Genomic DNA, 12,398 nt, shown 5'->3' with positions numbered 1-12,398 from the left:
AAACATTGGATACAGACATGTATAAAAGATGTGATAAACCTATTCTTCTGATATTACCCTCAGCGAATCAGGAAATCACTCTGGGATATTTAAACACCCCCCCCCCCCCCCACACACACACACACAAAAAGACACACTCATTGCCTTCACTCAACAGTGTAACATTCTCCCATCACTGTAAACCAAGCAGGTTTCCTTTTGCTGTGAGCAGAGACCTTCAGGTCTTTACTGAGCAAGAAAGAAGAGACTGAACTGAGGGACTTTACCTTATGACACGGACCAGCTCGTGAAAGGCTTTGTCCACGTTCATCGGGGGATCCTTGGCGCTGGTTTCGATGTACGTTATCTGGAGAGACGGAGCGGAGACGTTAACGACAGGGCAACAAACTCTCTCGTCGAAATCTTTTTGTAGTGGCGACCAGACTTGAATTTCTTCACCGGAAGACGTTTTCACACACACGGACCAGGACCACCTGCACCCTCCAAACAACCAGGAAAGATCCATCACCAGAACCATCTTCCAAACGAACCTCAGTCCATGTGATCCAACAAGTTTCCCTCCTTCGTCCCCAACGAAGGACAATCCCGTTAACATAATGACCCCCTTAGACCCAGTTTCTAGCGTTCTAACTCTTCTATTTACAAGTTATCATAACCTAGACCCGCCCACAAGCCTGGAGGTTATATTGGGAAAATCCCCACGGGCCGTTCAAATTGAAGAATCCTCCGGATGAGGGCTGAAATGTCTTCAAGTGTAGAAATTCAAGTCTGTGTCTGCGGAGGTTCTCAGTCATCTGGTTCGTGGTGAGTTCTTGTTGAAATCTTCTTGTTGTGGCAACTGGACTTGAATTTCTTCATTTGAGGAGGTTTCACACAACCTTTGAGAGGCTTCGACAGTTCAAGTCCAGTTCCCACGGCGAGAAGATTTTGACAAGAATTCACCATGACCTGGATGACTCAAAACCTCCAGACGTGTTGCTAAACTGACTCTCAAATCTGTAAAAACAAACGCGGCCCTAAGTCTTAAGCGGCAAGACAACTGAAACAACTTCAACTGGGCGGTGTTTTGTTTTTATTTTATTTACCCATTCTGATCCAGACTCCATGAAGTTAAAAGCTTGCTAATTCGCATTCTACCTGTGCACCAAGTCCTCAAGTTATATCTGAGTTTTGCTCCCACGGGGTGAGCTTTGCAGATTTTCACCGATTTTCAACGCAAGTTGTGACAATGTATTCGTCCGCTCCGCTCGCCAAATAGTTCCCGCTTGAAATTTATTTGGACGTCCCAAACTCCATACGTTATGACGATGGAATAAGACTTTCTTGAAAAATTTATGGGAGATGGCATATTAAATTTCCCCATTAAGATGAATTCAAACTCCATTCCAGCCCGCTGGTTTTGTGTTTTGTATAAGAAAAAAATGTACTTCATAAATAACAAATAATGTACAAAAAAAATTAAGAAACACATATGACAGAATGTAAGGAAATAAACTGGTTTTATTACGTTTATTTACCTTGAGGATCGGACAAAGATGCCAAAGAGGAGGTTGGGGGACTTTTTCCATTTATTGCGTAACTTAGTGGCTACACACTTAATGCTCCAGTGTATTGCTAAATGTGACTTGCACACTGGGCTACACTTTAACACTAAACTGAATTAATGGACGGAGAGAACGCCGGCCCTCTTTTTAAAGAGGGAATATGTGCGCTATTTCGTTTTTCTTTCCATTTCTGTTACTGTCTTTACAAGCAAAGAAGTGCACGTGCTTGCATACACACACACACACGCACACACCAAGAAATAAAGCCGGACCAATAAATCCACTGAACGAAAATGAGTTTTCCTTCCAGAAATGGTTCGATTCATGTCCCCCCTCCCCCACACCTTAACCTTGAACAGATTGTGAGGGTTTCCCCAGATTTGGCCGGCCACAGTCTCATATACGTTTACCTTACGGACGTAAACACACGCTACTGTTTCAAAACGTTGCCACGGTTGTGCGGCAATCTCTCCACTAGAGGGCAGTGCGGAGTTCAGACTTCCAATTCAGACAATAAAAAAAAAATAAATACATGGCGGCGCGTGGACGGGGAAATCTTCCCCTTGGTTCCACCGACGCCAAATCATCTCATTCTTCTCTGCTCCTTTCACTAGTCGCACTTGAGCTTATAAGTGGTACTGTGCCGTTTGCAGCACTTGGCTACGCATCCGCTAGCTGCCCGGAAAACATAAAGGATTACGCAGGAAATGAATGAGGGGACAGGTAAAGGGGGCTCCGTCCGTAGGCGGGTTTAATGTCAAACACAAATGAGCCTTCGGGGAGATTACGGAAGGAAAAGGCCTACTTACGTTATGCTTTGCAGCCATCTCTTGGCCCTGGTCGGTGGTGACCTTTCTCAGATGGACCAAGTCTACTTTGTTTGCCACCAGCACCATAGGGAAAGCCTCCCTGAGAGGACACACACACACACATACGCACACACCATGTCGTATAACACTGTATCTAGAGGGGGGAATTTCCAAGCAGTGAGTGTTCCAGAGAAACTTTACGGTCTCTGGTGGTGCGGAGAACGTTTTTTTTACAATCCTGACGGGAATGAAAACAGTCCGGCTGGCAGCGTTGAGATCATGTTGTGTGCTGACCTGTTCTCAACCGCATGCACTGAAAAGTGCTGTGTGTGTCTGTGTGTATGTGTGTGGGTGTGTGTGTCTTTGAGGTACAAACACACAAATGGTATGTAGAACAGAGCTGAACACAGCTGCTAAATACAAACAGACGGCCACTTAGTCAGTTCCACTTCCTATTTTCTTCTCTTTTTTTAATCTCAAACTCAGTCTTACTGTGTGTGCAAACCAGAGCTGTAGCAAATTGAAAATAAAAGGGCAAAAAAAATGATTAAAGGAAAGTATTTATCTGTTGTCTTTGTTTTTATTTCACAGCGTACAAATAGATGAGATCAGACTGTCACCCTTAAGCATGAGTTTAACCGCCTTCGACCTTGTCTATTTGTGTTTTATTAAACCTTTCACATGTGAAAATACTTTTTTTTTTTTAATCTCATAAATATGACTTTACAACTTCTCGCTTTTTCATAGATCTTTAACCGTATTCTCAGAGGTTGTTTACCATTTACACCCTTTTCTCAGGACCCCAAACAGCAGTGGCCCTGGTACCCCTCCGTGCTCTCACGCCTTGCAAGGCGCTTCCCAGGTCTTCGGGAGCAACTTTGGGCTCAGTGTCTTTTGCTTAGGGGCTCTGCGACATGCAGAGGATATGGGCCGAATATCGACCGTCAACCTTCTGATCGGAGGTACAGCTCTCAGAATTGCTTTGACTCACAAAACTGCAGCCTGTCGATCGTTTTAATCGATCGCACCGGTTTGTCCGCGATGACAGTTTAACAGAAACAACGACAGTCACATTTTCCAAAACAACAACTGTTCCGCCATATGTTCGATGTCTTATAACTTTAAATAGACACTTCCTCTTTTGGGAAATTTGACGTCCCAAAATGTGCGCTTTAACTTGTGATCTGAACCACTAATTTACACCGTTCTGTTTAAATGGGTCTGTGTGTATTTGTGACTGTGTGTTAGTTTCAGGTGCAGCGGTTGATGTTCAGGAACAATTATTTATAAATTACCAAAAGAGAGATGTCCATCAAGCGTCTGAAGACTAGTATGTTTTTATCTCATGGAACACGTAAATGCCTTTACAGTCATGTAACGCTGTTAAATCTACATGTTCTTCTCAAACCCTAGCCTGGCACTCCTTAAGACAGTGGTCTTGAATCCCGTCTCCCCATCAATAGAGAGGTGCATCTCAAAATGACCTTGTTCTTGTAAAAAGACCGTGACCCTCAGTTCAGGTCGCTGATAACTTAATCTGATTAAAGAAAACTGTTAAACATGTTGTATCAAGGGTCGCCGAAAGAAGCTGACTCAGTGGACAACAAAAATACCTTTAAGATGTTTTGATAGCGCCGCCTCGATCTGCCGATTCCTGCCTCTCAGGTACAACCGCGTTGCTCTAACTCTTACTTGTATGCTCGTCTTATGAGCGGTGTTCCACAAGGATCAATCTTTGGAACCTGATAGTTATCAAATTGCACATTCTTCGTACAGGGTGCCGTTGCAGGCAAAAGCGCAAAAATAAAAATGAAAATAAAAATAAAATAGATAGATAAAAACACCACTCCTTTTTGGCATTCTTGCTGTCAAGCTCACCTGTCTTTGACCCGTAGTATGAGTTGGTGGAATCGGTCTACGTGCTCGAAGCTGGCCTTGTCCGTAACAGAGAAGACGATGAGGAAGCCGTCCCCCGTCCTCATGTACTGCTCCCGCATGGCGCTGAACTCCTCCTGGCCGGCTGTGTCCAGCACTGTAAAGGTAGAGGAGCACGACGTTAAAATTCTGTCCAGATGGGTCAGGGCCACTGTTCCCTATAAGCCGCGTGTTTGCGCAATCGCGCACTGCTCCAGCGTTCTCCGCGTACAGCAAATCTATGCTGCGCATGAAATGAAACCCAAGCTGAGCTGCAAATAAAATAAATGTGTTTCATTTATTTACAGTTCAGCTTTGCTGTGCGCGGAGAACGCTGCAACAGTTCGCAAACGCGCGTCTTAGAGGGAACATAGGTCATAGCTAGGACACAGGAAATAGCAATCACCTTGAAATCATATCTTGAATGATGTGACATGGCGTGACATGAAGAGGGGTTTTGTCAGGCGTACTTGATGCCAAGTAAGTTCAGTATCCTTAAATGTCTTCGACGACTTTTTCCATTAATATCCAGAATGTTCTTGAATATTTCTCAGTGGTACACTAACCAGGAGTCAACATGTTAGCAGTAGGGCCAAGCTATACCGCTTGCATCAGGCATTGACCTACAACCCATAGAGAAACTCGAAAAAAGGAGCCGTGACTGTGAATTGCACTTTGGTGATGTGTGACAACTAGATTGGATGGTGAGATAACAACATAGACTTGCAGGGGTTCGGCGATAATGTGGTTCAGTGACATTCACCGCACTCGGGACTGGACTTACCATCCAGAATGGCCCACTGTCCGTCGATCTCAGTGTGTTTAAGGTAGGAGTCCTCGATCGTGGGGTCGTAGTCCGGCACGAATATCTTTTGGAAAAACTGAATGGTGAGGGCGCTCTTCCCGACACCGCCATCCCCCACTACCACCAGCTTGTACGTTGGCAGGTTGTCGCTTGGCACGGCGCTGGTCGCCATGGCGACCCACGCAGCGGTGGTTAAGGAGGAAGGTAGGCTTCTAGGCCGCAGATGAGACACACCTGGCTGTAACACAAGACGGAGACAGATGGGGAGAAAAACAGAAGAATGAAGAGCACAATGATAATAGAGGGAGGGAGTGAGAACAAGGGAGTGAGGTGTTAAGGGGGTGAGCTGCTTTTTCATCACCATGGAAACTGACTACAGCGAGGACTTGTAGATCAAAGCTGAGAGATGGGAAAAAAGATATATGTATCTCTCTCTATATATATACATATATCGTGGTAAATACAGAAATAGGCAAAACAAGAGTTTAGTGGCCTCTCACCCCTCCTACACACGGTTTCAGAGCCGGTAAACAATGCCCTACATTCCAAAGACCGACACACACTGAGCGTGGGCTTCGTAAAAGCTCGAGAAGCAGGGAGGAGTGATCGGAGGCTCAGGGCAACCAACCGGACAACCACTTTATCAGGACCAGACCATTGTCGGACAGGATAGTTGTTTCTTCAAAAGCTTCAGCGCTCCACGTTCTGTAGCCATTCTATTAATAACAATGGAGTATTTATCATCCGCTGTGTGCCTGTTGTTGTTACATGGATCGCAGCCAGCCAGCCGCTCTCTTCCACTTGCCAACTGTATGCTGGTTCCTGAAATCCGGCTAATGCAAACGCATTGTTCCCCGCCACTCATACTGCTGCGTATCGTAAGCGTCCAACTGGGAAACCACAAAGGCTTTTACTGTGAAAGCAGCTATGGGAAATCTCACACGTGGTTGGGCGATGTATATAATTATATCCTCTCGCCATTGCAAAATTCCAAGAAGTGCTTTCACTCAGCATTTGGAGCAAGATATTAGCTCCAGTGTTTTCGCAAGCATCATTTTACAATGCCGGCTACTTCGGTTTTGGGAGAATTGGGGCGAGCGAGAAGAACAACCTGTGAACGTTATCTGTAAGGTAAGCAGATGTGTACGAAGGCATATAATTGGCTCCCGGAAAGGCTTGTCATATGGAGGCATATAATGATTATAATTCAAATTAAAATGCTTTCACGGAAATGCTTTTTCATTTTTCAGAAAGTAGCAGTGTATCTTGATTCGTAAATCAGTATTAAGGAATCCAAACTGCATTTTCATTTTCTTCTTCCAAACTGCTCAATCTGTGACTTAATCCAAATTAAAAAGCAAGACATTTAAGACATAATTTTCAAAACATACACTGGCAAATTGTTCAATTAGAAATGTCAAATGTTAAAATGAAAATGCATTAGCAGAAATGCTTTTTCATTTTCAGGAGATGACGGCATATTCATACTCAATTGCATTTCCATTTTCTTCTTGAGTTTGCGCATTTTATGACACAATTAAAAAGCAAACGAAAAGAACACTGCTTTCTCATTTTCATGTCCTGCCCCTCGAAAAAGTAACCAAAAGTAATATGGATTATTTGAGCACTAGAAGATGGCACTCAATCAGCTGTTTACCTGCCAGCTGATCACTGAGGCTTGCTAGCATAGCACTCCCTAACGCTCTCACGCAAGTCTTACATTCACGGAAGCAGACAATTTCTGAGTCGGATGCCCGTGACAGACCTTAGCATATTATAGTGACCTTGGTTGAACACTTTCAGTCCTTCAGCAACTAGATGCAATGGTGCCTGGAGAGGGACGCCCAGCCATTAGCATCCCTTTCCGTATGATCATAATTGTTTCATGGCCTTAAAGTGAAGGCAGCAGAGCTACTAAGGTACTAAGAGGAGATTAGCTAGTCGTCGATAACGTAATTACGCAAATCTTACAATTACGAAACCAGATAAAATTGCAGACTGCGATGGTCTGCGATTCCATCTTGTTATGTAATTGTAAGATTTGTGTGAGAGAGTTCGGGAGTGCCACGCTACCAAGTATCAGTGATCAGCTAGCAGGCCAAAACAAGAGGAAAAAGATCAGCCAGGGACGTCACCCTGCTGCCCATCTTGGGATTGCTTTTCCATATTGACTTTCGTTCGCTTTTTTGCAGCGTTCTTTTTGTTTTCTTTGTAACTGTGTCAAAAATGTACAACATCAAGAAGAAAATTTAAATGCAGTTTGGATTACTTATTACTCATTTTAGATATGAGTCAAAATATTCAACCACATTCTGAAAATGAACAAACATTGCATAATGCATTTTAATTTGAATAATGATAATTATATGCTTCCTTATTGTGCTGCATCACATGATTCATCCATTTATTCTCTGTACTATCTATCTATTCCAGCTGTCAATACAACCATTCACTCTTTCATTCACACGTCTGGGTGACTGGAGTCTCCTATGAACCTCCAGTATATTTTTGGACAGTGGGAGGAAAACGGAGAACCCGGAGGAAACCCATAGAGCTCCACACAAAGAGGCTCCCCCCACCAGTGACCTTCTTGCTGTGACGTGGAAGTGCGAACCCCTGCGCCATGGTATTTCTGAAAAAATGCCATTGTATCATTCAGTAAGATGCTACGTCTTTGCTGTTGCAATATTATCACATTCAGGGTCATCCTGTGATTCCTCTCCCTCTGAGAAGAAGTGACATAGGACTGACTCATCCAGCCTCTCAGCAGAAAGGTTTGTGTTCTGTTTACGGTTGTCCATTCAGGGCTTTTCTTGTGGAGTTTACAGGAGTGGGCCCACTTCCTCCCACAGTCAGAAAACATGCATTAAGCTTCAACTGAAGAGTCACCGCAAGTGTGACGCGGCCTGGACGGATGTATTTCTCTATACGACAGCCATCCGGTCCAGGTTAAACCCCAACTCTTGTTCCCTGATCCCCCATTCAGGATAAACGGCACAAATAATGGATAAATGAATGAACGGGTGGCATGATTATAACACCCGTCCTCTGGGCTCACCACTCGGATTACGTTGAATGTGCTCTGGTCGGGTCAGTCGGACCAAATTATCCATCATACAGGTCCCGTGGTCGCACTATATAATAAAGAATGCCGTCCATCCCACATTTGGAAACCTCCACTAAGGTTTCTGAACCCTCAATCTACATTTTTTCCCCTGTAGCTTGAATTTCTGAGACAAGTTCATCGGCCACAAGGCTAACCGATGGTCAAATCAAAAATTGAGCCGGCTCAAAGATGTAATTCAAACCGGCAGTAGAGCTGTCGTGTTTGAGCAAGGCCTGTAAAAATAGGTCACAATTTTGTGGATATGTGTTTTTTTGTGCACACCCACTGGGACGGACATTCATGCGAGCGAGCATGCGGGCAACCAGGAAACAGCTGTCAGCTGGCCACAGTCCATCCTGTCCTGCTTAGCACAATGGAGGGAAGGAAGATGCTTCCTTCCTTCGCGCAGCCTGCCAGTTAGCCCGCCACATTGGGCAAAAGAATGTGTGAGCCGCAATCTTCATAATAAAAAATCTGCCACGGGTTCCTTTAAGGGTGTGTCAGCGAATCACATGGAGTGTGTGGTGATGGGCACAGCCACTATCTCCGTTATTCACACTGAGCTCAAATCACGTTCCTTTGCTGGCGAGCAAAAAAAAAAAAAAAAAAAAACCTTGGTTGTATAACGTTTGCTGTGTCCAAATAGCGATCCGGTTGGGTCTGGCCTGTGCAGCTCCGTGGCTCTGCCAGTGGCCATATTTCATACAGAGGACCAATCATGGCTGAAAAGCCTCACCTAGCATCTTCTTATGCTGTTTTACTGTTTAAATACGATATATTTTTGCCGCAAGTTTTCATAGCAGTGTATCCTGAGCGTGAAAAAAACTATGCTGGTTTCAACGCCGACATCGAATTAAACATTCAAGAAGGATTTCTGTCTGCAATTTCCTGTCTAATATAGCATTTATGTTTGTTTCTTGAATTAATTTAAGTAGGGCTGATGACTCTTTATCTGCACATCTCATGGCTTCTTTCTGCGTTTTATTTCTAGTCTGCTATGGCTGACGGGGAGAGACGGCATTTCTGCATCAGCGTCATTAATTCTGTGAATCGGTCGCCGAGGGGATCGATCTCTTTTACCTTTTTAGGAACCAGCAATTTTTCCCAGACTTTCCCTTGACCACAAATTTGAAAGATTTTTTTTTTTTCCATTTTCCATCGCAAAAACATCTGCGAAAACCCTAATACCAACATAACCTCCACCCACATAAATGAGCTTGAAGTAGCCTTCCGAAAAAGCCGTCATATCAAGGCAGCTGCTACTATTGATAGGGAAGTTAGCAATGCATGCAATCAGCCATCGGTGTTGAACTATTTACTGCTGGTCAAGATTCATATGCGGGGGATAGGGGTCACGTGGCGAGGCCATAATGAGTGAGATTAAAAGCGTGTTTTGACCCTGTCCAGAAGCAAACTAAGGTGTCAGTGCCAAAACCACCAATTCAGCTTGCGGATGTTGTCTTGCGGATTAGATAACTATTCCAGTCTTTTTCTCAAAGTGAGCCAAACGGCTTATTAAATGAACATCAGAATCAAATTGGTGGTCTGCAGTGCCAGTATGCAAACACCTACGTGTCTGCTAGCTTGCAGAATTGAAAAGGTGCCTCTTCTTGTCGAAGCTCACAATCACAAGATACGAAGAAAACACAGCAGTTCATACTCCTGTCCGACCCCTGAAAGAATCCACCGCCGGTCCACAACAGTCTGACCAGAAATTATATTTCCATGTCAATAGAAGAGTAAACTGATGGGAAAAGAATGTCCGCACCTCTGACCAACGCCCAAAAGACTTCATTCTATGACCTTCATTATACTGGGTGGTTCCACCTTTCGGCTCTGACAACAACCCTTGACCTATCAAAACTCCAGTCGGCATCCTTGGCACATTAGCAGCGGACCCTCGATCACTTTTGAGGTGCACTCTGAGCTCCATTGGATTGAGATCTAAAAAAACGTGGGGACCGCGGCATCACCTCAAGCTCTCCACGTGACGGCACATTATTCTGCAGAGAGAAGTCCACCATCTTCGGGAAGTATCGCGAGCAGCACGCTTCTTTCCAAAATGCCGCCTGTTTCCAATTTCACCCTTGGCAAGAAACGCCACCTTCGTCCACTGCTCCGTGGTCCAGCTCCGAAGCACAGGAGTCCAACTGTTGGAGCTTCAAGCAGTGGGAAGGAGGTCAGCTGGGTAGCTCGTGATGCTATACTGCCCCACATGCAAGCTAGCTGTGTTCTACTCGCAACCCTTGACACTGCCGTCGGTTCTCCGCTGGGTTCCTGACCCTGCAGAGAAGCCTCCATCACCATCCGGCTATCTGAGATCTCTCTGATGACACAAATGTCCATTGGCTGTCTCACACATCGCACCCCACGACAGGCGCCATGGCGACCGGATAACGGTTATGGCTTCACCTGTTGGCTCATTCAATTGCTACCCATATCACGGACTAGTCCCTTTACAGTGACTCTGACCTATTGCAATGGCATCCGCGCACCGTGTCCAATGACGAGCATCTTGACAAGTGACCGACCAACATGGGGTTTGTTACCGGTTCACTAGGCGCACACGTTCAAAATCATAAGTGACCATACTTGAATGGCACCTCGTTGAAATATGGTCAAATATACTGGTCAAATCAGGCCGTCAGATTGAGTCACACTGTTGACAGAGCCGCTGGGGTTACTGCTAAAACGTGTTTCTAAAGCACGGCAGCATTGGAGGGAAAGGAATGCATCGGCCCTCCTCGCATTGCGCGAATCTACGAGCGTCAGGTCAGAGGCGGGAAAGAACAATGTGGAAACCCCTCGAAAAGGCCGAGCAATAACTCAACACTGTCGGTTTCCGTCTGAAGCTTGTTTGCTTGTCAAAGCGGTGAATTATCTCACTGAAATTTGCCACCTGGAAAGCGTGGACTCACCTTGCAATCGCCAAGGAGGTAATAGCATGGCATTAAGTTTATAGCAACCAGTTGCACACAGAAGTCTGGGCCTTCTTTTTTCTTGAAAGCATAATTCCGGTGAACACGCATACATACACACACACACACCTGGTTGAGAAACACTGCTGTTTCCTGGCTGAGATGAAAAATTTGTGAAACCACCACACAAAGTCAGCTCATTTCCAACATCGCCCTCCTCGATGGGGTTCGGATTATCGAGTCATTTCACTTGGCTATTAATAGTGATCGTGCATGCGTGTGTGTGTGTGTGTGTGTGTGTGTGTGTGCATGCGTGCGTGTATGTGTCTTCCCCTGCAGACCGACTGGCTGCTTCTGAATGATCTCATCCTATGATTCGATCCGAGAAGAATCCCTGTGCCCCCCTACCTCCCCAGACCACACCCCCGGCCAGCGGTTCGATCCAGCTGTTCAAACGCACCCCACTAGAGGATAGAAGAAGCTCAAGAGGGTTATTTTATTACTTATTTTGCTTAGAATAAGAAAATCGCACAGCATTTTGGGTTTTGCACCCCCCCCCCTCCACTGGGAAGGAGGCGAGGCCCGTTTAGTGTGTGTGCGTGTGTGTGTGTGCGCGCGCGCACACGAGAAAGACCGTATGGAAAACGGATTCGGGTTGCTTCATCCTCCACTTGAAGTTTTGCAGCAAATGGAATTTCCGTTCGAAACGAATCGAGCACATCGATGTACGTAACCGACTCTTCGAACCGAATCACGACGATCAAAAAAAAAAAAAAAAAAAAAAGACAGAAAGGACGTTCGTCTGACGCGGCGCATTCTCGTCGTCAAACGCCCGGCTGCGCGGTCAAACTAGTCCGGTCCTTGAACGCACCATCCAAGACACAGCTAGGTGTAGCACGACGTTCTCCGCCGAGGACTTACTGAGCATGAAGAGGACAACCGAAAGCCCGCCCCTCCGCGTCCCTCACGCCGACATGTCCCGCGTCCTTCCTCCCTCCCGGGGCTCCGAAGCACCGCCGCCCTCTCGCCTCAGACGGCCGCGAAGGTCCCCACATCTGCCGAACAATACGCCGCGTAGCCTGAGCTTTGTATTGCAACAGCTGATGCTATTAATAGAAAAGCCCCGGAGGGGTGGACGACGCTCCCCGGTGGGGGATGCGACAAGGTCGGGGGGTGCTAATGGAGATTTAACGTCACCTTCCAAGTAGTAAAGGCTAAAATGTAGATTCATTAGTTTTTCTTGACTTGTCTTGTCGCGTTGAGGTTTGAAAAAGGTCGCGAACCAAAAGGGGACCCCCCTTT

At 45.7% G+C, this 12,398-nt stretch overlaps 1 protein-coding gene across 1 annotated transcript in view; it reads right to left on the bottom strand.

The window, feature by feature from the left end:
- mrasa (muscle RAS oncogene homolog a) overlaps positions 1 to 12,157 on the bottom strand; it is a 14,520-nt gene extending 2,363 nt beyond the window's left edge. The window contains exons 1-5 of the mRNA XM_086145308.1: positions 12,018 to 12,157; positions 5,052 to 5,310; positions 4,232 to 4,385; positions 2,354 to 2,453; positions 267 to 346 (exon numbers count right to left, since the gene is read on the bottom strand). Coding sequence (XP_086001434.1) covers positions 267 to 346; positions 2,354 to 2,453; positions 4,232 to 4,385; positions 5,052 to 5,244 — 527 coding nt within the window. The 5' untranslated portion in view covers positions 5,245 to 5,310; positions 12,018 to 12,157. The remainder of the gene's footprint in view (positions 1 to 266; positions 347 to 2,353; positions 2,454 to 4,231; positions 4,386 to 5,051; positions 5,311 to 12,017) is intronic.
- Between the last annotated feature and the right edge of the window lie 241 nt (positions 12,158 to 12,398).

This window comes from Fistularia commersonii, chromosome 4 (genome assembly GCF_037954325.1).
Source record: "Fistularia commersonii isolate RoL2024-O1a breed Wild chromosome 4, RoL_Fcom_v1.0, whole genome shotgun sequence".
Lineage (NCBI taxonomy): Eukaryota > Metazoa > Chordata > Actinopteri > Syngnathiformes > Fistulariidae > Fistularia > Fistularia commersonii.
Note: the sequence above shows the minus strand (reverse complement) of the source record. Positions and strands in the feature narration are given on the sequence as shown.